The sequence below is a fragment of the Choloepus didactylus genome, chromosome 12 (genome assembly GCF_015220235.1).
Source record: "Choloepus didactylus isolate mChoDid1 chromosome 12, mChoDid1.pri, whole genome shotgun sequence".
In the NCBI taxonomy this organism is placed as follows: Eukaryota; Metazoa; Chordata; class Mammalia; order Pilosa; family Megalonychidae; genus Choloepus; species Choloepus didactylus.
Genome location: NC_051318.1, coordinates 28460823 through 28488436, shown reverse-complemented (window position 1 = coordinate 28488436; position 27614 = coordinate 28460823). Strand labels below are relative to the sequence as shown.

The 27614-nt window shown below is 35.7% G+C and overlaps 2 protein-coding genes across 2 annotated transcripts in view; one reads left to right on the top strand and one right to left on the bottom strand.

Annotated features, from left to right (window-relative positions):
* Positions 1-27614, bottom strand: part of FAM155A (family with sequence similarity 155 member A) — a 658250-nt gene that overhangs the window by 83234 nt on the left and 547402 nt on the right. The window lies entirely within an intron of this gene.
* On the top strand, positions 12717-12932 carry LOC119507356 (protein kish-A-like). Its single transcript, XM_037800532.1, has one exon. It carries the CDS (start codon positions 12717-12719, stop codon positions 12930-12932), a length of 216 nt encoding a protein of 71 aa, XP_037656460.1.

Sequence of the window (27614 nt, the reverse complement as noted above, 5' to 3'; positions counted from 1 at the left end):
ATTCATTGAAATTCCTAAGCATGCAGACAACCATACATTTTTATGGCTGTTACACTCCATTTATTTAATGGTCCATAGAATTGATCCTATTATATCTTTCTACTGTGCTATGAAAACTTCTCTATGATTTTCCTAGATTAGATCTATGAGGGAAGAACTTAAAATTTCTCTTTTTGCATAACTGATATTCACAACTACCTCATAGGCGTAGATGGTGCAAATCATTTGATGGAGTTAGGAGCATAGTTGACCATTCCTTATGAAATTATGGCCAGATTTAATTTCATTAATGCAAAGAGTACATTTGGTAGATTCAGATACAAAATAGATTTAAGAAAAAAATGTTTCCTTAAATTGTTTTTTCAGTCATGACATTCAAATCCCGTAAATGAAGAAGCACCCCATTCCATTTATATTTCATCTTTGTTTTCTATAAGGGCTTAATATTTTTTCAGTTGTGGTGAATTAAATTAATTTTTCAACAATTATGTTTCTGACTTCTGAATAATTCTTGTGGTCATTTTAAATAAGCAAGCAATTCACAAGAACTGTTTAATAATCTTTGGTTTATTGACACAAATGATTTGTTCTAATCACACTTTAAGGACTGAATACATTAACTGGTTTTTATAAGAAACCCATTGGGGAAAGAATATGGTTCCATGGTTCTCTTACTAACTTGAAAGAATTATTCCCCTTTTGTTTATAAACTAGTCAGCCCATTTAGATACAACTATGGGTTGATCTTGTGCAGTGAAAGCAGATTAACAAGTCTGGTGGAAATATTTGGTTATTTTGTTTTGTTCTTCTTCATTACTAGTGCTATTGCAAATGTTACACACTTAATCAGCTATTGGACCAGTAGCCTTTTATTTGTTCTTAAATTACACTAATAATATATGACTTAATTCTCATTTTAAAAAATGTTTTTAAAAAATAGAGGTATAAGCAAAAAAAAGGAACAAAAGTACCTTTAGCAGTAACCTCCCCCACCCAAGTCAACATCAATTCCTGTTAATAGTTGGATGTTTATCCTTACAATGATTTTTTAATGCATCTGTTTGACTACTCAAATGTTTTTGTAATTGGCATTTTTTTCAATGTATAAATGGGTTCACATAATATATCTGATTACATTCTGCAGCTTGCTTTTCTGATTAATGCTTTTAATAGGAGCATATATAGCTCATTTCTAAGGACTGTAGAGTATTTCCCAGTATGGATGTTTCATATTTTAATTATTTTCTTGTTGATGGGCATTTAAAGTGTTTCCTACTTTTTTTTTCCTATTTCAAACACCATTGCAGTAAATAGCCTTGTATATAAGTATTTGTGCATTTGTAGACATATTTCTGTAGGAGGGATTCTTTAAAGATGACCTGCCAGGTGAGAAAGCATGGACATTTTACCTTATGAGATGCTGCCACACATACCCTCATCAAAGCTAGATATCACCCACCTTTTCTCGGTTTGCCAATCTTTTGATTAAAAATGGAAATTTCTGGCTATAAATTATTTCTCTGATTACTATGCGGTTATAAAACTTTTTATGTATTTATTGGTCAATTATTATTCTTCCGTGAATTGTCTACATATACCTTTCTCCAATTTTATATTGAATTGATGGTCTTTTCCTTAGCGATTGGCTGAATTTCTTCTATATTATTCCCCACCTAGACACATTACTGAATTTAGTTATTATTAATAATAATATATTCTTTATTCTCTTTAGTTCGCTGTATATTTTTATATACTAATTCAACTGTAAAATGTCAACATTTATTTTAAGCATTAATTTAAAGGCCTGCCATAAACCTTACATTTTCTTAAGTGAAACACATTTAAAGAAATAATCACAATTACTTTGGTCTATGATATGAGGTAAGTTTTTCCATATAACTAATATCTTGAAAATACTGTCATTTTCCACAAGGAAATGATATAAATACATCTTAAATAACTTTTAAGTGTTTCTAAAATATATATTAAGGAAGAAACCAGCAGCATAGTTTCAGAGTAGAGAATTATAAGATTATAGAACAGTTAATATTTGGTTTGTCTCTAAGGAGTTGAGAGATCTTTTTTTTTTTTTTTTTTTAAAATGCTCTCCCATTAACATTTTCAAGCTTCCTGGAGGTAGAATCAAGTGTTAAAATCTCTTTTTCTAACATTAGAAAATGAAACAAAGAAAGGTTAAACGCTTTTTAAATGCTTTTGCAAAGCAATTTAGTAAAAAGGAAAGGTTCAGTGCCATAGACAATGTAACGTGCAAATTCTATAAGCAAGCTGAAAATATACTTCAAATATTCCTTGTTTCCAATCTAAGTGGTCCTTTCTCTCACTCTGACATATATTTATGTGTGTTAGCCCCAGGTTTACTTTGTCATGGGTACTGTCTTAGTTTTCTAGCCTGCTAAGACAAATACCACACAATAAGTTGGTTTAACAGTAAGAATTTATTGCCTCAGAGGCTAGAGGACTTGATTCCTCCCTGGGTCAGTAGCATTCTGTCTGGCTAGCAATCCTTGGGTTCCTTGGCTTTCCCATCACCTGGTGATATCCTTTCCTTTCTCTTCCAGGTGCCATTGACTTCTGGCTTCTAGGTCCTATGAGCTCTGAATTTCTTCTGCTTATAAAGGACTTTAGTAATCCTATTAAGTTCCAACCTCATTCAGTTTTGCCAAGAGATCCTAGGTTCAAGATAGTGGAGTGAGAGGCATCAGGGCTCTGTCCCCTAACAGAAGCTTTAAACAACCAGTAAGGACTGGCAGGAACATCCTTCTCAAAGTTCCAAAAAACAGTTTAAGGACTGTAGTAATAGAGCAAGCACCAAATCAAGAAAAAACCCACATAAAAGCTCTAGGATCTTGTGGTGCCCTGGCTGTCCACCCCCATCCCCACATCCCCTCACTTATTGGTGTGGAGCTATTCTACTCTTCCAATGAAGATCCTTCATCCTGGTTCCACAGGAAACAGCATAAAGCTTAGGCAAATACTGGGGCATGCATGCCTGGCTCAGTCTGTATGGTGGTGGCCTGAGGGAATCGCCATCCCCAAACTTGCCCTGTGTGTAGAAGATGGTCCACCAAGCCCCCTGTAGATCACTGTGGGTGAACATTCAAGTAGTGTTGCCTGAGGTAAGGGAATACTGGCTGTAGGACATGCAGCACAGTGCCCAAGACCATTAGGAAACTGTTTCCTAAAGAAGAGGGGCATTTGGAACAGTGTAAATGGGCAAATTCCTTGGCCCACATGTGCATACCCAAGATAAGAACACGCACAGATAGGATCAGTGATGTCCCTATTCTTTGGCCTGGAGCTATTCTCTAAACTCATTATATGGATGATCCTTGAAGCAGAGCACTCACAGAGGTCAACTTGCAAAGACAGGGAAAGGTGTTTATTTCTCCCCTCCTCCTCTTCTTCCTCCTCCTCTTCTTCTTCCCCCTCTTTTTTCTCCTCCTCCTCCTCTTTCTCCTCTTCCTCCTCCTTCTTCTTCTTTTTGCTATCTGCTGACACTCAATGAAATCTCTGTAATAGCTGGATACAAACTTAAGGAACAGACACCATGGTCTAAATTCCAGCAATAGGACATTAAAATATCAAAAAGCCCATGTTTCAATAAAAGATAAAGCATACAAAGAAACAGGAAATGATGGTCCCAGAAGAGAAGATTTAGGCATTAGAAACCATCAATGAGAAGGATCAGACCTGGGACATATCAGAGAGAGGCTTTTTTAAAATTATCATAAATTTGTTCAAAGAGCTAAAGGAAAGCATAGACAAAGAACTAAAGAAAATCAGGAAAACAATAGATGAACACAAAGAGAATATCAATAGAGAAATGAAAATTATGAAAAGAAACCAAACAGCACTGAAGACCACAGTAACAGAAATTTAAAATTTCCTGGATGGGTTCAACAGCAGATTGGAGCTGGTAGAGGAAAGAATCAGAGAACTTGAAGATAAAACAGTGGAAATCATTCCATCTTAAGAACAGAAAGGAGAAAGAGTGAAGAAAAGTGAACGGAGCCTGAGGAACCCATGGGGCACCATCTAATGTACCAGCATATGCATTGTGGGAGTCCCAGGAGAAGAAAGAGAAAAAGGGTCAGAGAGAATATTCAAAGAAATAATGGTTAACACTTTTCAAATTTAATGAAAGACATGAATAGACACTTCCAAGACCCTCAACAAACTCCAAACCAGATATACCCAAATATACCCATGCTGCAGCACACTATTAATCAAATTGTTGAATGCCAAAGATAAAGAGACAATTTTGAAAGCTGCAAGAAAGAAGCAACATGTCACACACAAGGGAGCCTCAATAAGATTAAGTGCTGATTTCTTATCAGAAACCATGGAGGTAGGAAGGCAGAGGGACAACATATTTAAAGTGCTGTAAGTAAAAAATTGTCACCAAGAATTTATATCCAGAAAAACTGTCTTTCAGAAATGAGGAAAAGATTAAAATTCCCAGATAAACAAAATTTTGAGGGAGTTTATCACCATGAGACCTGCTCTATGAGAAATGCTAAAGAGGGTTCTGCAGGTTGAAAGGAAACATAACAGAACAGAATGAAGCTGCTTGAAAAAATAAAGATCTTCAGTGTGGGTAATGATATGGGTAAATGTAAATGCCAGCACTATTGTATTTTTGGTTAGTAAATTGACTTTTTACTTCCTACAGGATTTAAAAGCTCATGTGCATAAAATGTAATGATAACTCAGTGGTTTTAGACTCATAATATATAAACATGCAATTTGTGACAATAACTACATAGGGAAGGGTACATAGGTGAATAGGAACATAGCTTGTGTATATTATTGAAGTCAAGTTAGTATCAAAGATCCTGGGCATCCTTGCTTCTTTCTCCCAGGGCATTTCTCTCTAAGCATCTGGGGTTCCTCTCATAGCTTCTCTGAGGAAAACTCTGGACTTCATTTCTTAGCTTTAGCATCTCCAAACATCTTTCTGTATGCATCTCCAAGTGTCTCCAAGCATCAGCCTCTGTGCTGGCTCTTGAACTTTCTTAAGTACTCTAGTGAACCAATCAAGACCCATCCTGAATGGGAGAGGTCATACCGTCATGGAAATAATCTAATCAAACCATCTTATCTGCAGTTGGGTGAGTCACATTGCCGTGAAAACACTCAATCAAAAGTTTCTACCCTAATCAAAAGGCTAATAAGTCTGCTCCCACAAGATTGCATTAAAGAACATGACTTTTCTGGGGGACATAATATGTCCAAACCAGCACACAAAGCAAATAAAAATGTTAAAGATTTAGGATGTTAAATATAAGCCCCATAGTAACTATAAAATAGATACCTCATAATATGCAAACTCATAGAAACAGAAATTTGAGTACAGGTTGCCAGAGACAGGGGATAGGAGAAAAAGAAAGAATGAACCATGGGTGTATAGTTCCTGTTTGGAGAGATGGAAGAATTTTAGTACTGGAAAATGGTGAGGGTACCACATTATTGTGAATGTGATCAATCTCATTGAATGGTACGCTTCGGAGTGGTTGAGACGGGAAAGTTTACGTTGTATTTATGTTCCCACAATATAAAAAAAAATGGACAACTAAAGAGACAATGACAATTAAATGCAATTCATGATCCTGGATGGAATCCAGCAAGGGAGAAGAAAAGGCTCATAGGGACATTATTAGGCCTATGAAAAAATTTGAATATAGACTATAAGCTTTACATCAATGCTAAATTTCTTGAACTTGGTAACTGTGCTTAAGGTGGTTTACACAAGTGAATAGTCTTGTTCTTAGGAAACGTATATGGCAGTATTAAGTGTTCAAGGAGCATAACATATACAATCTACAGTCAAGTGTTCATAAAACGGATAGATAGATAGATAGATAGATAGATAGATATACAGAAAGGTGGCTAGATAGATGGATAGAATGATATGGAAAATGTAGCAAAATGTTAAAATTAGTGGTTTTGGATATCTACTGGGGAGAGGATATAGGGGTATGCTGGAGTTCTCTCTATGAGGTTTGTATTATTTTTATAACTGTCCTGTAAGCTTGAAAATATTTTAAAATAACAAGTTTTTAAAACAGAGATTCTATTTATGATGGATTTACACCCACAAGAAAGCAGATTGAGATTAAGAACATGTGTTTGGTGGGGTACATAATTCGACCTACCACAGGTACATTTGTGTATTTGTGTTATCTTCCTAAAATTAAAGAAATTAAATTTCTATTGTACAAAAGGACACAAGGCCATTAATTGCAAGTTAAGTTAGCATTTTGCCTACACCGATCCAGGCAAATAGATGGCTACATATATTACTGACAGGATTTCACACCAAGGCACAGATATCTGTTTTCATTGCTGGTAATGATTTCTTGTTACTCAGGTTGTTTCTCCCTTCACTCTAATTTTTCTACCCTCTTGTTTTTGGCCTTCATCTGTGGAAGATTTAGATACCTATGACTTTAAAAATATAGTTTTTAAAATCTGCATATGGAAGTATAGTGTCATAGGAAAAGCACATAAAAGAAGATGACCAAGATCACATCTTACAATTCAATTTGTAACAATTGATAATATATATATTATATTATATATAATATATAAATGATAGAACATGAAACATGATTATGCACAAAATCAGCTATGTAATTATTAACATAATTCCCTTGTATTATTCAATGATACTTCAGTTTTTTTTATTTCAGGTTAGAGTCTAACACCAAAGTTAAGTTCTGAACATCATCTCATGGAGAGATACACCAAGACAGCATCAGTCTGTGCTCTCTCCACTTATGGGTGTGATTCTGGCAATGGTGTGCTATGTAATATGGCTGGTAATGATCTTAGAACCCAACTAATTCGACTTTCAACACAAGAATGTTTACTAAGCATGTACTACCTTATATGGTACTCTGCCTCATTTTCACATGGGTTAATTGAGGTCCATATATCATGTATTTCACCATTAAGCCAGTCCTAGAATCCACCTTTCACAGTAATTCCTTAACTCCCTAGTCAATATTCCTTCCACCATGCTTTATTTATTTTATCTTTTCTTAGATTCAATCAGTCCATCAGTAAAGTTCATTGATCCCCTGATTTGTGCCAGGCAACATAATAGAAACTGAAGATACAGTGGTAAATATAGGGCTTATAGTCTAGCTGGAAAGACAGACACCAAATTAAAATTGACATATAAGGTACAGCCATGCAAAATGATACCAGAAGTACACACTGATAAAGGAAGGTATAAAGATGGGAACTGGAGAAGAGATTAGTGGTTAATGGGAAGGTGATCTTTTGTTGTTCAGATGTGGCCTCTCTCTCTCAAACTGCAAATTAACTCACTACCCTCCCCCCTACATGAGGCATGACTCTCAGGGGTATAATTCTCCCTGATGTGGGACATGACCCCCAGGGATGAGCCTGGCCCTGGCATCATGGGATTGAGAATGCCTTCTTGACCAAAGAGGGGAAAAAAATGAAACAAAATGAAGTGTCAGTGTTCAAGAGATTTCAAATAGAGTAGAGAAGTCATTCTAGAGTGGAAATTTTTGTTTCTAGTGTATTAGAATAGCTAGAAGGAAATACTTGAATCTGTTGAACTGTAATCCAGTAGACTTGATTCTTATTGATGATTGTAAAACTACATACCTTTTATCATGTGACCATATGATTGTGAAAACCTTGTGACTGACACTCCCTTTATCCAGTGTATGGGCAGATGAGTAAGAAAATAAAGACAAAAGTATATAAATAATGGGAGTGGTAAAGGGTATGGGATGTTTTGGGTGTTCTTTTTTAATGTTTTTTGGAGTAAGGAAAATGTTGAACAGTTAATTCTGGTGATGAATGCACAACTATATGTTGGTACTGTAAATAGTTGATTGTACACTATGGATGATTATAGCGTATGTGAATAAATCTTAATAAAACTGTATTTAAAACAAAACAGAACAAAACAAAAAAATAAGTGATGTTTAAATTGAGATCCACACTCTGCAAAAACAAAAAAAAAGTTAAGATGGGTGAGGAGAAGAGGGGGCAGAGATGAGGGCATTACAGACAAAGCAGCATGTTTGAAAGCCCTGAGTCAGGAAAGCCCAGCTGGTGAGGGAAACAGGATAATTCAAGAATGGCTAAGGTGGAGAGTGAGGGTAGGGTATCTTAAGGTTAAACTCAAGAGTAAGCAAGGGGTCAAATTCCTCTAGGGCCCTGAAGTCATAATCAGGAATTTTTTTTTTTTTTTTTTTTTTTTTACTTTTTCCTAAGGGTAATGTATTTTAAGGAGGAGTGTGATACGATGAGATGGGTGTTTTTATAATATCACTTTAGCAGAGTGGAGTTTTAATTAGAGACTGGAGAAATGGTGGATGAGGGATAGAAGACTGTAGTAGCTATAGCAACAGTCAAGAGAAACTGCAAGTACTAAGCAAGGTGTTGGCAATGGGACGGAGAAAAATGGAGGATTCTGAGGTATTTAGTAAGTACAAGGACTGGGCTTGGCAACTGATTGGGTAAATTTATGTCTTGCTGAGTGGGTAGCAATGTATTTACCCAAACCAGAAACACCTAAAAAGAAACACGGGTCAAGGAGTCAGATCAATTCTGGAAAGGCTTTGGGGTGAGGATGTTTATAATATTATTAAATAGGTCTCTGTATAAAAGTTTTAATTAATTTTTATTTCTGTAGGTGAATTTCTATGTAGTTCCATAGTCCTTAGAGTCATGTTTAGACATAAAAGTAAAAAAATGTATCTTTCTCTTTTCCACTATACAGTGCCTATGGAGGCAATAGCATGTCATCCAAAAATGTAAGAGCAAGTGAAGTGTTGGTCTAAGTCAAGGGGAAATCAACAACTACGGATTAAGGAAAGGTGGAGGGCACCTGTGATGCTGGTAGCATTTCTATTTTTTATATGAGGAAGTCACAAGTTTCTTACAATATCACTTGTAATCATGAATGATGTATGATTATTTGAAACTGACCAGCTATATGATGCTATAAATTTTAGAAGTTCTTATTTTGGGACTAACCAAGATTTTTCCAGACTTTTGAAATCTTAATTTCTTTCTGTCTCAAACGTTTGGTCTTTCCTTCAGCTGACTGATTAATGGCTTCAAAGAACAATTTCCCAAAGGCCAAGTTTATTGCAATTTCGTTTCTTGAGGTAGATCATGCTCTATATACCAGGTTAATTTTTTAAGTGGGGCTTAAAATTAGCAAAATTATATTTTTAATATTTACATGAAAACATTGCTTACATTTTGATAAATGTTCAGCTAATGCTACCACTGCCACTATTATAAGCACTGAAATACTTAGGGAGAAGACATTACTAATCACTGCATATACAAGTACACATGCTTTATGTGTGATATCTAAACTGGCCACAAAGAAAGAAGCCATGATTTCTTATCATGATCAGAGAGGTCCACTGACATGGTCCCTATTTATCACTTCTGTTTCTTAACTCTTGCCTTTGAAGAACACTTCTCAGGCCTGTTGGGGATTGAATCATGTCCCCCCAAAAGTGTGTGTTCATGTCCCAACCCCTCATACTATGGGCATGAACCCAACTGTAACTAGGTCCTTTGAAGATGTTATTAGCTAATGTGGGCCACACTGAATGAGGATGGGCCTTAATCCAGTATGGTTTAAGTCCACATAGGCAAAGGAAGTTGGACACAGAAAGAGAAGCCATGGCGAGTGGACAGGAGCTGGGGGACCTGGAAGAGAAAGGAGAGATAACTGCATGTACACTTCCATGTGACAGAAAAACCAGGGAACCCTGAAGACTGCCGGCCAGCCAGAAGATACCGACTCCTGGGAGGAAACAAGCCTTCTAGCTTCTCAAACAGCGAGCGAAAAAAATACCTGTTGTGTGGTACTTGTTTCAGCAGCTGGGAAACTAAAACAAGACCCTCTAACTTTCTTTCAGTTCCTTAAAACTTGCCTTTCCTACATTTGGCCCTTGTTTCTTCCATAGCCAGTTCCTTTTACTCCTTTAGGCCTCAAATTATGTGACATCTCAGATCTAATTTATATCTGCAATATAATAAACCAGCATACCCAATTGATTGTCTTTATTGCAGTTACCACAAGTGCTGTCTGTCCGTCATCTATCTGTATATTTTCTCCTATCCTTTGAGAGCCAAGAAACTGCCTTTTTACTATTTTATTCTCTTGAGTTAACACGATACTGAAATGCAGAAATTGCTCAAATTATTTATACGTTAATGAATGAAAGAATAATTAGTGTTACATCTTGGTTTTTTCATAATTTTTGGTATGATTTAAGTTTAAATATAAAAGTTTACATATATTTATATATAGGAGATTAAATATAAAAATTAAATTCACTTTCTATGTTGTTTTAGTCAAGTGTAAAAATAAGGAAACAGATTTTGTTGACATATAGTTTTAATACTTTAAAATGCAATATAGTCTCTGCCAGTTCTCAGCTGTGTATTCTTATGCACTTTATGAAACATTTGTAAGCCTCAGTTTTTTTATGTATAAAATAATATATTAGTCCTCATTTGGTAGTTTATGGTAGGCAGAATTCTAAAATGGCCCCATGACCTGTGTCCCTGGTGTCATACCCATGATTATGCTACATTATATGAAAAAAGGGATTTTGCAGATATAATTAAAGTTACTAATCATTTGACCTTAATATAGGGAGATTATCCGGGTGGATTTAAGCTGATCACCTGAGCCCTTTAAAAGTAAAGAGTTTTATTCGGTTGGTGGCAGAGGAGGAAGTTAGAATTATTCAAAGCACAGGGTTTGAAGGGCATGGGGAATATCTGACATGCAAGAAGTTCTGGGATTTGAAAATAAAGGGGATCACATGGCAAGGAATGCAGGAAGCTTCTAGAAACTGGAAGTAGACGTCAGCTAGGAAATGGCCACAAGGAATTGCATTTAGCAACATCCTGAATGAGACAGAAGAGGACTCAAGTCCCAGATCGGAACACAGTCCAGTCGACATCTTAATTGAGGCCTTGTGGGACCCTGAGCAGAGAACCCAGTTATACTGTGCCCAGACTCTCACCTACAGAAACTGTGAGATTAGAAATGGGTGTTATTTTAAGATACTAAATTTGTAGAAATTTGTTACACAGAAATTGAAATGTAATACATAATTTTAAAGATTATCTGAGATAACTAATGTAAACCCCTCACTAGCCCTAAGCCTGCACAAGTGAGTGCTTAATAAGTGTAGTTCTTTCCCTCTTTGCCACTGGACCTTTATTTTGCTTTTTCAAAAGGCATATATACATCACACCTAAATTTCATGGAAAGTTACACTTTGTCAATGAATTTTCCAATCTATGAGCTAATACGAACAAAAGTGAGGATGGATATGATTTCCTATATTTTTAAATGAGAATAGTTAGGGAACTTCATCAGGGACTTACATTTAGGAAGTTCTCCTAGCTCTTAATCCAGGGCTTGCATTTTAGGGAGCAAACAACCTACATTTTCAAACCCTTTGCAACAAAATAGCTGTGAAAGTACATGCGACAGCATGGATAACTCAATATAATATGCGTACATATATTATATGCACACATAAATGTACAAATAGACACATATAAAATTAGCATGTTTGCTGACAAAAATAATCAGGTCTCAGAAATTTTCAAGAAAGAGAAAGTCATTTTAAAGAAAGAGACAATTTTTCCCGTTAGCTTGCTTAATAATTCTTTTTTTTTTGTATAATATAGTTCACAAAGCCATTTTAAAGTTTCATCAAAAAACTAGAAATCAGTATTAAAATATATTTTCAGTCCTGAAGAAAGTTTTATCCATTTCATCAACCATAGAAACCATAAAAACTCCTTGAGAAAACTTTAGGCAAAGAAAAAATGCCATGAATCATGGGTTGCTTTGAAATGTCACACATTAGTGGGCATGGTTAAAAGTAAGGAAAGCTGAAGTCACATGGCAGGCTAAACCAAGGATATCCTACTATAGCCAGTAAAGAAAGAATGTCTTGCAACCCCAAAACAGAAATTAACACTGCTAAAAGAAGATACCTAAGTAATATATATTTATAAACTGAAAGGCAGCATAAAGAAACAATGAAAGAAAGTCATGTGTATGTTTTCATCAATGAGAAATGACATGACACTTGCATGCCTACAAACTGAACACATAGTTTTGAATTTAAGGCACCATGTTACTTTTCTTTTTAAGGAGATTTGGACTGTTTACGCACACCACTGTCTAGACTATAGCCACTTTATTAACACCATTCTCAAATATTCACTGTGGCAAGAATCAGACTAGCCAAGAATCACATTAGCCTAAGAGATTACCCTGGAAGAGGTGCTCAAGAAACATTGTCCTCATTGTCATTCTTGATGATGAAGTAACCCTTTCTAATATACGTACTCCCACAGCATAAATATCAGAGAAGTGGATGAGTGATAAAATCTTCTGTAGTAGACATTAAACCAAAGACATAAGGAACTGACTTTACATTATGAGAAGGAATGTTGTATCTACACAGATAAAGCAGGTTAAAGACATATTATATGAGCATGATGAAGTACAGCTAGAAAAATACTGCATTTTTGCAGATTATTAGGCTGCAGAGCATTTCAAAGAACAAACTGGTATGTGGTAATCAGCGGTGGAAAACCACTCTTAAGAAGGTTATGGAGGGTGTGGCTGCAGCTTTGCTGGCCTTACTATGTCTTCCATTTTCAATTTTCAGAGACTGTTGACTATAGTCTTGCAGCTTATATGTACCTGTACTTATATCCGATCCTTGGCACCCAGCCTCCTGGACAAAGATAAAACTGCACTGTTGAGCATTTTTTGGAAGTTGCCAGAATTGGTGAACAAGAGTCCTTACGTTGTGGTGTGCTGTGTAGTGATGGCCTTCAGTATCCCCTTCAGACAATAGCTTGCAACAATGCCAGAATTTAATTGCCATCAGATTGCAAAATGAAAAGGGACTTATGTGCAGAAAATTATGGAAAGAGTGGTTCACCCTTTTATCTCTGAACATTGAATGAGATAAATTTCCAGCTGCTCTTCTCTATTTTTATGTTACTGGACCAATGTTCTATATAATTGAGATGTAACCAAACTCAAAGAGTTTAATATGTCTGTAACAATCAACCTCAGTACTGTCACTACAGTATCTTCTATTGCATCAGATACCAATTTTTAGTGCGGTATCTCTAAGGCACACAGTAGAAAACAAAATCGGTAAATTACTCAAGTTCCTTTCACTGTGATTTGGAAACAATAAATCTTTATAGAATGACACCTTTTTTTTTTTTAATTAAATTCAGTTTTATTGAAATACATTCACACACCATACAGTCATCCACGGTATACAATCAACTGTCCACAGTATGATAACATAGTTATGCGTTCATCACCACAATCTATCTCTGAACGTTTTCCTTACATCAGAAAGAACCAGAACAAGAATAAAAAATAAAAGTGAAAAAAGAACACCCAAATCATCCCCCCATCCCACCCCATTTGTCCTTTAGTTTTTATCCCCATTTTTCTACTCATCCATACACTAGATAAAGGGGGTGTGATCCATAAGGTCTTCACAATCACACGAATGACACCTTTTTTTGACTATTTTTTTAATGAAGAAAAAAGGTTTCAATTTGTGTTGGTAAGGATTGCATTTGTATTTAATAATGCTTGCTTTTCCTCTGGCCATAGCATTTTGTATGTTAACCAGGATACCTCTGATCTTAGTAAACCTTGTAGCTTATTGCAGATTTTTAAATTTTTTAAAAAAGTCTATGCAGTTTTTAAGGAAAGAGATAAATGAGATGTGAGTTAAGAGTATTATTGGGAAAATGTTCATATTTAACATGAGAGTTTAGACTAGCCAACTGGTATAGTAGCCGCTGAAGCTTCTGGTCAAGCAAAGATAAATGTCTTAAGCATAAACTTAACCAGCTTGCTGTCCATCTCTGAAAAAGAACTGGAATCTCATGGATATTATTTTCAGTATTTTGTAGATGACAATAACAGTTTTCAGATTTACTTTTCTATGTACCATGGCCTAAGTGTTTTCAGTAATTTTCAATCTAAGCAAGAGAAATATTGGGAATGTGACTTACACATTTTGCAGTAGGGTGGTTGTAAGTTTATGGCGATCATTTCTTAGGGTACAACTAAGATTCAGATAAAATTTCCAGGCAGAGTTATTGTTCTTATGTGTAGGTTGATAGTATGTTGTAGATTAAAGTGTTCACTGTTCATGTTAAAAAAAATGATAATAGGCTTTACAACAATACAACACAGAATGGAATTATTCTGAGCCATAACAATTCTTGAAAGTTAACTTGGGAAACATACAACAGTGCAATAAGGATGCGATGTTATGTTTTAGAGAGGTTTTCATGTCTTCTTTTCACTAATTTACTTGATAGATAATAAAATGGAACTTTATTACTTTATCAGGGTTTAAAAATTACAGTCATCTTTTAACCTTCAGAACAAATCCTATCCAAAGTTCTGACCAAATTCCTAATGTACTGTACCAAGAGTCAAGCCAAGGATCAGAAATTACTTGCTTATTTGGCTGGTGCTAAGTTAACTTTATGATATATTAGGTGAAAGTATTTTTTTGCCTGAGTATATGATTATTAAATCATATTTAGGCATTTTAAATAAAAGCTTTTTTCTAGGACTTCATAGCATCAGTATATAAGACATATGCCTTTCTAAGAGCTTATATTTCTTATCAATGGGAATTATACCCTGCTCTTACATTAATTTGAAATTTAATTTAATAATAGTCAACTCAACACTGAGTTCAAATGCTGTTTGCCTGAACACTTATAGCAGGATTTACTTTATTCTTGGTTTAGCCTTTAGTGTATTTCATCCTCTGACTTTACAAGACCATTTATTGGATAAGTTGTGTTTTCTAAACTTTTCCTTCTGCAATATAGTTAAAAGGTTGTCAAATACACACAGACACATTCATGGAGGGTTACCCTTCCTGCAGTTCATTGCTTCAACTACATTTCTTTGCCTCAATGACAACAGATTTTTAAAATCTATAGTGAGATTGATTTTAAGATAAAGGCATTAAATAAATAAACAATCATGGCACTCAGTGTCAATTTTACACATCCTATCTTTTTTTTCCCTGTATACCATTCCATTGTCAACTGTGTACTAGGGCCATACCTTAGAAGTATATCGTGTACTTATCTATATTTGTTGTACTGATCTGTGGGATACATCATATCTTTTTAATGTCATAAATTTTTGACTGGGAACATTGCCTTCCAGCTAAAAGGATTGCAATCCCCAACATTTCTTACAGCTAGGTGTAGCATGGCTCTATGAGAAATAGGCAGAAAATCTGAAATGTCCTTATGGGAATAGGATATGCCTTCTCTGCCTTTGTCTCCTCACAGCAACTTTGGAAGTGGGAGTAATAGCTGGAGCTATGACAGCCATCTTGGATCATAAACATCTTGGAAGCCCATTTGGGTACCATAAAGCTGTTCTGCCTATATTAATTGCCTATTCTCTAATTTATGTAACTGAGACTATTGAATTCCATATTTGGTTAAGGCACTACTGTTCAGGTCTTTGTTACCTGCAGTCAAACCTAATTCTAGTTAACAGAACATCAAGACCTGCTAACACTGGTGACTGAGCATCAGGTGTGGAGCATCTTCAACAACTAGTGTACCAGTGCATGATTTTGGTAATGCAATATAATGGAATATGATAATATGGGAAAAAAATGGTTAGACCCCCATTATTGGAAGACTTTACTTCCAGTTCAAGTAGTTTATTGTCCATTCTCTGGATTATGGAAAAACTACTGGAGCTCTTGGAGAATAGGAGTGGCACGATGATTGAAATTTTTTAGAAAGACGGATTCTCTAGTATGGTAAGGGCAGGGGAACAGTTGGTAGACTATGGTAGTGGAACAGGCAGAAATGACAGAGGCCTCATATGGGAGGAAGGAAGAAAGCAGAAGAGAAAAGAAGGGAAGAGTTTGAGAAATGTTGCAAAGAATGGCATAACTGGATGTAGTGAATGGTTGGATATGGAGGGAGGAAAAAGAGAAGATTCAAATATGTTGCTCATCTGTTGAACCTGTATAACATATAGAAAATGTCAACTGCCTTACACATAGTATGAAATCTTTGGTTTCAGCCAAGAGATTGTAAGTATAAAATATCCATATCATTTAAAAAGTTGTATGCAAATAATTTTTATTTGCTTCTAAATGGCTGGTGCCAACAAACCTAATCTAGGTGCTATTCTATTAACTTTTTTGACCACCAATTCTTTAAAGGGGCGAAATATTAAAATCTCAAGAATTTGAAATTCAAAAATTTCAAAAAGATTAAAGCTAGTATATAATGGCTTCCAAATACCACACTAATAGGGCTATAAAAGTTAGATTTTAGAGGTTAAATTTTAGTCAATAGTGTGGAAATGTAAATTGTATCTCTCTCCCATCTCCAGAATAATAAACTGTACATTAGAAAGACTGACCAAGTAAAACCATAATCATTGGTTCTCCATTTGAAAGACCAATAAAAAACAAAAACAAAAATATGTCAATCAACTTAGTCAAACTATGAACCCTCTTCTTATTAGGTGGTATATTAGTTATATATTGCTGCATAAAAAATTACCCCACATTTTGTGGTTTAAAACGGTAAATGTTTGCTATCTCACAATTTCTGTGGGCTAAGAATCTGAGCATGGCTTGCCTGAGTGCCTCTGGCTCAAGGTATTTCATGCCTAGATTTGTCAGATAAAATATAAGATACCAAGTTATATTTGAAATTCAAATAAACAATAAATAAGTTTTTACCATAAGTATGTCTCATAGTTTAGTTAGTATAGTTCTTTATACTAAAAACATTATTCTTTATCTGAAATTCATATTTAACTGAGTGTCCTGTGAGATTGCAGTGCTCAACTGGGGCTGAGGGAACCACTTCCCTGTTCACTCATGTGGTTATTAGAAGCTTCACTTCCTTGAGGACCGTTGGATTGAAGTCCTCAGTTTCTGGAAAGCTGTTGGACTAGGGTCTTAGTTCCTTGCCATGCCACCTGCGAGAGCTGCCCACCACACGGCAGCTTGCTTACCATTGCAGGAGAGATCACAAAGAGAGCTCAAGAGCAGGCCCAAAATAAAGTCACTGTCTTTTTATGTCCTTCTCTCCAGAGGGGCATCACATCCTTTCTGTCATATTCCATTCATTGGAAAGGAGTAATAAAGTCCAGCCCACACTCCAGGGGAAGCATGAGTGGCAGGAGCAGGGATCGCTGGGGGCCGTCTTAGAGACTGCCTAACACAGGCACATTCTCAGTAAGTTACATTTTCTAAGGAAGATGTTCAGAACAACTTCTGAACTCATAACTCATCTTCTCTTCTGGTTGTTCCTCTCCTTCCTATAACAAAATATGCTCAAAACAAGAAATATTAGGCTACATGACCATAGTGGATCTACACATAATTAGCTAAATATATCTCATAGAAACAATGATGAAAATAGTTAAGTGCTATTTGACATTGAAAACTCATACATGAAAATTCCGGGTCTGATAATAGTTATTGAAGTCTACCTTTTAAAAGGCCTAATTCAGTCAGCATAGAAAGCCACCGTGTGCCTGTTCTTTTGATGACTATTAAGAAAACCTCAACATATTCCATTTCATCTTTTTATAGACCATGACAGAAAATTAAACTTTTTTTTCAAACCACATCAAGAGATAAATATTTCATTTATAAATAAGAAAAGTCTAAATTGCATACATTTATTTTTAATATTAAAACATTGTATAATCTGAAAGCCATCTAACTTAGCTAGCTATATTTAAGAATTTTTACACGATTATTTTTTTCCTTAAAACGTCAATGTCTCTATTTTGAACCTGACGTATATTTTCATCAAAAAAGCAATAAAGGAAGAGAAAAATGAAAAAAAAAATTCCTCAAGAAACAGTTCCAAAATAAACTAATTTTTTTCTTTCACCTAAATAAGTTATGCAAGACACAGAACATTACATTTATATCCTAGTTTTTCAATTGAGTTCTAAGAAATTATTTGAGCTTTCTGGTAATTTCAGATAATTGTTTCTTCAACTGTGATTCAGACATAAAGTACAGTGGATATCTGCCAGAAATCTGCCCATTTATTACCTAAAATGTTATTTATTTTTCATGCCTGAGAAGCACTTTGAATACTAGTGTTAATAAATATCTTAATTATTTGTGCAAATCTCCTTCAATTGTCCTAATTATTAATAAAGCTCTAATTTCAGCTGGCAAACATCAACCAACTTTAAAATTTAGGTAAGAGGTTATTATCTTAACTTTGCCGCAATTTCCTTTTCTCAGTAAAGGAAATATTCATTTTGAAGATAGCAATTTCCTCTAAAAATTCAACTGTCCATAGGGGAGCTTTCTATTACCTTCCTCAGACAAGATTTAGCTGTTTTAAGATATCTCAAGGCCAAGAAGACTGTTCGTATCTTAATGTGGATCTTGGCTGTCAAGTTCTCATTAGCATTGCATTGGAAAATGGCTACTTGAAGTCACTCATTCTACTAATGAAATTGGCTTACAGAACCAGTGCCTAAAAGATGTGACCATGTTTCCAATTTCCCACCCACATACTACGAACCAACTCCCAGCTTTTCCTTAACTCACAGTCATTTCACAAAGCATCAGTGAAAGAATTTATGGAAATAATTCCAAACAATAAACATCAAATCAACATAGCTTTAAAAGAATAAGGTTTTGAGGGTCTATCAGCAAAAGGAAGTTTCTGTCACTAGTTGATAATTATATATGTTTTTAGCCCCATTTAGACTCACAATAGATTTGAACCGAATGTTGATTTTTATCTTTCCTAAACACCTGTCAAAGGAAAACTTTTAAAACTTAAGAAGTCCATTTTATTTAATATTTGTTCATGCAGTATGTACATTTTTATATATAAAAATATATTTTCATTATATTTTTCAATATGATGAAAAAAGTCAGACTGCAAACTCCCAGGAATTAAGTATTGCATGGATTTGGTTTGGATTTCCTCCTCTTTCTCCCTGGCTCTAGCATGTTACCTGGCACTCAGTAGTATCACTCGCATGATGAATAAATGCTGAGTAAGTGAATGGTTGAGGCTACCATATTTCTCATAATCTAAGACCTAGAGCAAAAAGAACATCATAATTTAAGAAAATATAGGTTAATTTTTTTATTCCCACTAAGGTGGCTTGTTTACATATAATGAAACTGCTTACCAGCTAAATAAAACACATAAAGTTGTTGTTGTTTTAACCTGATAATGATAGTACTTTTGTCTGGTTCTATTTAGCTAAAAATGTGTGAAATGACTAGCTGTGAAGCATAAGAGCTTAAGGAAACATGCTAAAAGAAGACCATTAGCTTTTGAACAAATATTTTGAATAATGGTTTCAAGTCACTTGGAATTTGTTACCTGTTTCACATAGTCTGCTAAAATTCCCTTGCTAGTCAGTAATCAGGATACCCCTTTCCTTATTGCAACAGGGTGCTAGAAAAAGTCAGGAAACGAGACTGATTGGCTCCAAGGCAAATTGATGTCATCTATCCTCAACTGTTCAGTTAGTTGCCTATTGTATATTTCATATTTGTTACAAATCATCTTCACTCTCTCAATCTCCCAAATTCTAACTAGCCTCCAGGTGAACTGATAAAAATGCTATCTAGTTTTGAGTTTTCTCCATTTTCTTCCTCTTTCTCAAAACTTTCAGTCACCATCTTCTTCCTCCTGAGACAGAGGAAGAAATGTCTGTTTGATTCCTCAACTCTGTTTCGGTTTGCTAAAGCTGTCAGACTACAATATACCAGAAATGAGTTAGCTTATCCCATAGGATTTATTAACTTATGAATTTGCAGTTCTAAGGCCATGAAAATGTCCAAATTAAGGCATCAGCAGGAGAATACCTTCTCTGAAGAAGGCTGCTGACATCTGGGACACCTCTGTCACATGGGAAAGCACATGGGCAGCATCTGCTGGTCCTTCTCTCCTGCGTTTTGCTGCTTTCAGTTTCTGGCTTCAGTGGCTCCCTCTCTCAGCTTCTGTGGGTGTGTCCTTGTCTCTCAGCATCTCTCAGGCTTCTCTGAGCTCTCTGGGCTTTTATCTCTGTGTGTTCTTTATTCTCTCTTAAAGGACTCGAGTAAGGGAATTAAGACCCACCTTGAATGGGGTAGGTCACATCTCAATTGAAATAATCTAGTCAAAAAGTCCCACCCACAATAGGTCTGCACCCACAGGAATGGATTAAAAGAGCATGGCCTTTTCTGGGGTACTTAATAGCTTCAGACTAAAACACTTTCTAATATCAAGTCCTCTAGAGATGTTCTTGATCCCACCTTTTCCCAGACCTCACACCATCAGTTTATCTCTTCCAGCTTCAATCTCACCCTCTTTAGGCACTAAACTCTGCCTACAAAGTTCCCTTGTTTTAAAAACTTCTAAAAGCCTCAACTTTGCTTCTTTGCAAAATAGCCTTATCATATGGCTCTTTCATATCATCAATCCCTACAGTCTCCACTTGACATCTTCACTGCCTCCCAAGGTCAACAGTTATCCTCTAAATGACAATCAGAATGGTATTTTCTCAATTCTTATTCTGTTGCCTTCTACAGCACCTGAACTAATTTGTTCCTCTATAAATCCTCCATTCTCCAGATGAGTTAAACTGTTACACGATCATTGCTGCACTATATGCCTCTGAACCTATAGTCATCATTGGAATTTTCCAGCTGACAATCTCCAACTGTTAAAATTCCCTTTTTACCACTTTTGGCTCAGCTCAAAATGCCTCATTTTTTCATCAAGATGATCTCTCATTATTCTGAACTTCCATAACTCTTTGCTTTACCTCTCTTAAAGAACTTTAATTTCATTACTAGTTACTCATATAAATGCCATATCTAAGGTATATAGTAAACTTCATGAGGGCAGTTGAGCCTTATATACCCATTTTATCTTTCCATCACACATCTAGGAGAGGGTTGGCACATAGGAGTATCGCATGTTTCATCTCTAAGTAGTTGCTAACTGACTGACGGATGAATACAAACATTTGTTGATGCATTAATTCACAAAGCATTACAGGAAATAAGCCAAACAGGTTACAATCAGAACTTAACTTATACTTTTAATTCCTTTATGTTTGATTTTAAACCATTCTTAACATAAAATGTGTTCCAATTAGCTACATTTTGCCTTTATGTTGATAAAAATTGAGGAACCTTAAGAGACTTTATACTCTGATTTGCCATCTTTAGGCAAATTGTGGCTTGTCAGTTCAAAGTAAAGGGCAAACAATAACAAAAAAGAATAGTTTTAAGCCTGTGTTTTCTACTGCTTTTTCTATGTACATATGAGGATATGGACTTGTGTATCAAAGTTGGAAGTCTCACAACTAGAAACCAAGTCTCCAGATTTTCTTATCAGGCACAATTATAAAAAAGAAGAGTATTGAAATCCTTTTCATTGATATAAAAAATCTTTTTATTTGCTTAATTGATTTAATATTTTCTATGAAACATTCTATGATGCATGTCCATCTTTTTACATGCCTAAATGGCACGCAAATACAAAGATCTATATTGGGGCAGGGGCTATATCTTTACAAATATTCATTGGTGAATATTCTCATTTAGTCCAAAAAATATCTATTAAGAGCCTGCTGCATGCAAGTTACTGCTAGGTGATTTGGGGGATATAAAATGAATTAGACAAAAAGTCTGTTTTTATGCAACTCAGTATAATAGGGAACATCAGAAATATACACAAATAATTCCAGTACAAAGTTGACAATGACAAATCCCGTCAGAGCATTACAGCTCAAATGCCATGGGAGTTCAGGAGATAATGAGGTCCCTTTCACAGCAGGAAGGAACAGGAAAAGCATTACAGAAAATGGGGGAAATTGAGCAAATAGGTAGAATTTGAACATGAGGGAAATGTACTCCAATTAAAGGAAACAAAATGAGAAGGAAGCAAAGAGGACATTTCAGGGTGGTTGTAATGGGGTAGGTCATAATCGACTGATTATGCTATGGGACTGATGCAGAAAGAAATAGAACACTTGAGTGGTGATGTGGTCTCTCTCCCAGCCTACGTATAGGAAGGCAGTGAATCCATAGTCCTGACTTCCTGAAACCCAATCCCAAAGACTTCTCGCTCTACAGTGATTGCATTGACCACTAACCTGGGTGCACCTTGATGACAAATAAGGGAAGGAAGCAGAGAAGTTCATTGGCTCCTTCATGTGTTACTTTGTTTGCCTCTGCTGGTTTGAGGAACCCTATCCCAAGTCCAAATTGTCATCATGAATACCAACATTCAAGTGCAGACATGGCTGTTGAGGTCAAGCCTAAGTCCTATAACAGACAACTAAGTGAATAATAATGGCAACTACTGAGTGCTAGGTCTCAATGCTATCAGGTTCTACATTAGGTGCTTTAAGTAAAATATCTAATACGTTAATTTAACTCAGGCCTGAATTAGGGTTGTAACAGAGAAAGTGGGCTGATGGGGATAAATGTGAGAGGTAGAGTTTGTGAACCTGCATGATACTGGGTGTGGTAGCCAGTCTCCAAGATGGCCCTAGTGACTCACGTTCTTATTTAGCACGCATACACATGCAAACACACCCCCCACACACACACTCTAGTAGGATTAACCTAGTTAACCAGTAGGGTATTGCAGTAATAACAGAGTATGAATTCTGGGGCCAGGCAATCATGCCATCTCTCTTGGATCACTCAGTCTGGGGGCAGCTAGCAAGTTGTAAGGGCACTCAAGCAGACCTATGGGGAGGTCCACATGCGAAGGTCCACATAGGGAGGAACTGAGGCCTCTTACCAAGAGCCAGCACTAGCTTACCACTCATGTGAATGAGCCTCCTTGGAAGTGGATCCTCTGGCTCCAAGCAAGCCTTCAAGATGACTAAACCTCATGAGAGATCCCCAGGAGCCTGCACCATCCAGTGAATCTTCTCCCCAAATCCTGACACACAGAAACTGAGTGAGATAACAAATATTTATTGTTTTTATGCCACTGAATTTTGGGGTAATGTGTTACATAGCAATAGCTAGGTAATGGTCTCTTTTGAGAAAAGGGGAAATAATTCAAAAGGTGATGCTGTATATTGTAAAAAACTTGAGTATTAACTGGTGTTTTGCTACCAAGAAATTAGCAATGAAGAAGGAGGGAGATGAGCCCTAAGAGTTGTTTAAGAATCACTTTGTGTTAGGAGAAACATTTGCCACACTGAGATTCTGATCATGCCTCCTAAAAGTAGTTTTCTGTCCAGGGTGAGAATTAGTGATTAGCTAACTAATACAAGTGTGCTGTATTCTTGGGAGTAGGGGGAGGGGTGTGAAATTTATATTTATAAACAGCAATACCTTACATATCTTTAAATAGATATATGCACTTAAACTATATTCTTCAGAAGGTGTGCAATAATCATTCTGCTAAAGAATGGGTCAGAACTATTGGTGACTGTTCTGGTTTGCTAGTGCTGCCATTATGCAAAATACCAGAAATGGATTGGCTTTTATAAAGAGGGGGTTTATTTGGTTACACAGCTACAGACTTCAGGCCATAAAATGTCCAAGGTAAGGCATCAACAAAAGGTTTCTTCACTGAAGGATGGCCATTGGCATCCGGAAAACTTCTGTTAGCTCAGAAGACACGTGGCTGATGGGTCCATTTGCTCCCAGGTTGCGTTTCAAAATGGTGTTCTCCAAAATGTTGCTCTTGGGGCATTTTGTCCTCTCTTAGCTGCAGCTGCTCTGAAGTCCTTCTGTTTGTGAGCCCCTTTATAAGACTCCAGTGAACTAATCAAGGCCCACTCTGAATGGGTGGGGCCACACCTCCATGGAAACATTCAATCAGGGGTCACATCCTAACTAAATGTGTCATTCACAGTTGGGTGGGTCACATCTCCACAGAAACAAACTAATCCCAATATCCCATGAGATTGGTTTAAAAAATCATGGCTTTTTCTGGGGGAACATAATATATCTAAACTGGCACAGTGACTAAAAACATGTGATAACTATAGCCTTCACTGTATCATGCTACTACCCATCAATATGTATCTTAGTTTCTTAGGACTGCATAATGAAGTGCCACAAACTGGGTAGCTTAAACAACAGACATTTATCCTCTCACATTTCTACAGGCTTGAAATAAGAATCACGGTGTCAGCAGGACCATACTTGCCCTGAAGTCTGTGTTTCATGGATACCTTGTGGCATAACTCAATCTCTAGGACCACCACATAGCCATCTTCTCTATCTGTCTCTGTCTAAAGTTCCCCTACTCATAAGAACACCAGTTATATTGATTAATCCAGTTTGGCTTCATTTTAACTAATAACATCTTCAAAGATCCTATTTCCAAATAGGACTACCTTCAGGATGAGAGTTAGGACTTGAGCATATCATTTGGGGGGATGCAATTCAATCCATAAGAACACTCACAGTTGGGAAAACTGATCTGGTGCAGAGAGGTTCAGACTTTATGACAGTAGAACATTACAGCATATGCAACACCATCTTTAGCACGCAATCTGGCCCCCTCTACTTACATGTGTGCTTTATGAATAATTTATAGTTCAAACTTTTCCCTTTCTGAAGTGATATATACAGATCATACATACCTGCCTTCATGGCTGTCTTAAAAGCTTGGGATGTTGTTTTTTTTAGGGACATTCCGATACTCTGAATAGATAAATGACCATTATGAGATTTGTATCCTAGCCTAAATGATCTTCTGAAATTGGTTTAAATTGCAGATGATTATCATTATTAATAAATTTAAGCTTTTGTGTGTTTCTGGTTCTGTGTTTTCACTGTGATATGCACACACTTCAAAAGATTTGATCTTTGCCTTCTAGGTACTTTTCTATTAGTATGGGATAATAAAATATCAAATACAAAATTTTAATAACTAAATAGGCATTTATCAGAAAAGATTCTGATATAATAAAAATTCAAGGCAGTTATTTAAAAAAATTGATGTCATACCTCAATTGACCAGTAATATCATATTTAATAATGAATTAGTCATATGTCTCGGTAGAAAATACATATGATCTGAAAACATTCTTTGCACGTGAATAAAAGCAAACAATGGCACAGTTCTCTTATTATTCCTGGTACAAGTTCTTTGTTAGCTACACTATGAAGTTAAAACAATGACAAGCTAACCAGATATGACAAGCAGTAAAAATTCAAATATATTAAAAAGATTATTTGAAATGTAGCTACTCACCCAAGCTTCTTAGCAGTGTCTCATTAACTGTTAATAAATAAATCCTCTTTATTTCATCTTTATCTTTTCTGCCATTGCCCCAAGGCATTGCACTTTTTATTCTCTTTCCCTCCAATATTTTTCTCAGCTCTTACTAAGGTCTTTGCTCAAGTGTTCCCTGACCACCCTCACTAAAATGAATATATAATATAGTGCCAGTGATAAGTACTATGAGTAAAAAGCAGGGTAAATGTTTGGAGAATGATGAAGACTGAATATTTATCTTCCTGTTTTCTCATAGTACTTATTACTGGCACTATATTATATATTTATGTATTTATCATTTGTCTACCCACTAAAATAAACACTCCACATGGTGTCATTGTCTTGTTCTCTGCTGAATACCAAAGACGTATCAGAAGATTCAATAAATGACTTCTCTTAAATCTTCTATATTTTTGCATTTTTATGTTTTATAATTTATGTAATACATTATAAAGGTATCCCATGGTATACTTTTATAACATATACACACACACTTTGGGGAGGTGTGCATAAAAACTTTACTGATTGCATAGAGATCAGTTAGCCAGAGGATAATTCAATCCAAATGGGTCTACCCTTGCAGAGAGTGACATCTGACTGTACACATGCAAATCAATCAGTCTCTATCTGAAGTCGTCCAGCTGAGAGCCACCTGGGGATAAAAGGAGCTGTTTCCTGGTTGAATTCGTCACCAACACTTCACCAGAATAGCCTGGAATGTAGATGTTTCAATGACTGAAAGAACATTAAAGAAATATGGCCATTCCTATGAGTCACAAAGTATAAATGAGTAGATATTGCAGGATAAATGGATTTAAAAGACAAGCCATTCCCTAGGGCCAGCTATCACAGTAATGAGCCCTATCTAAATATGTCAAGTGTTGACTACTAGTCTTGTTAAGGAATGCTCAGGAGGTCAAGAATAGTAGTTAATAGATATTGGTATTTTCATGCTCTTGTAGGACAATGGCAGAATTATCCTATATATAGTGGATGTCTGAGCTTCATTACATTTGATTAGAATTCCTTGGTTAAGCTTTTGAATTTACTCAGTATCACCCCTCTCCGCAACTGCACTATCACCTCTACTTTTCCACTGAAACATACTAACAGGGATACTGAAATACATTTTGCCATAAATTATGTTCAGGAAGTTCAAAGATCTCATACCACTAGCCTTATTATTTATTGAATTTATTTATTTTAGTGATAATTTAGTAACCAGTGTTTCCTTCTCCCTTAAAAACAAAAAGAATTAGAAGATGTATTTCTTATATTAATATTTTATTTAATCCTGAAAATGAACTTACTGAAATTTAAGAAACAAATTGGTACTGAGGCATGCTTTTTGTGCTACATATGTGTGTGTTTGTGTGTGTGTGTATGTGTGTGTGTGTGTGTGTGTCTGTGTACATACTGCCTGCAGTTTTTCAGACTGGTACAGATTTCTGAGTATATCTTCAAATCTGGCTGTCATTGAATAAAAGAAAAAAAAATTGCCACATTTGGAAAACAGTTATTAATTGAAGGTTTAGAGTACCCTGAAGTCCTTGCTTGAGGCTGTGATGCAAATTTCAGGAAACAAAGGCTTTTGATTGCTCTTAGTTAACTAAGACTTACTCTTAATTAACCACATTGTACCTCTAGCATTTGTTTCTCCTTGGAAAATTATCCAGTTTGCCATATTTTGAAGTTTGATTATGCTTAATAGCTAGCTCTAATATACTATCAAATGTGCTAAGCTTTCTTCCCAAATGTATATCTTTATTCCTGAAAGCCTATTCTTTTGCCATTAGCTATTCTGGGGTAAACAGCACATGACAAATTTTGCTCTGTTTCAGTGTTTTCTGATCTGTGATTTTAAGCTCTAAGTAGTAACAAGGAATAACTAAAATTCCTACCATATATGGTTTGTATTTATCTTTATTTTGTAACCTTATATGGTTATACCTCCTGAAGTTACTTCCAAAACAAAGATTTAAAATTACTCATCTAGTAAGGTATCTAGAACTTATTTTTAGTGAAAAGTAAGGGGAATATTTTCAAATGAAATGTTTTGTCTATCTCAGGTGAACATTTCAGACATTTTACCTTAATGGTCAGTACATATTCTAAGTTGATTTAACTTTCAAATAGAACATAGTCATGAAATATTTTAACTTCTTTTATGTTTCAATAAATAAGAATGCTATGATTTAAAAGCAAAAATAATATCCCATCATAACTCTTGTGCTCCGATTGAAGTATGA

What these genes read in the sequence shown, in the direction of transcription:
- LOC119507356 (XM_037800532.1), top strand. Translation starts at nt 12,717, where the DNA reads ATGTCTTCCATTTTCAATTTTCAGAGACTGTTGACTATAGTCTTGCAG.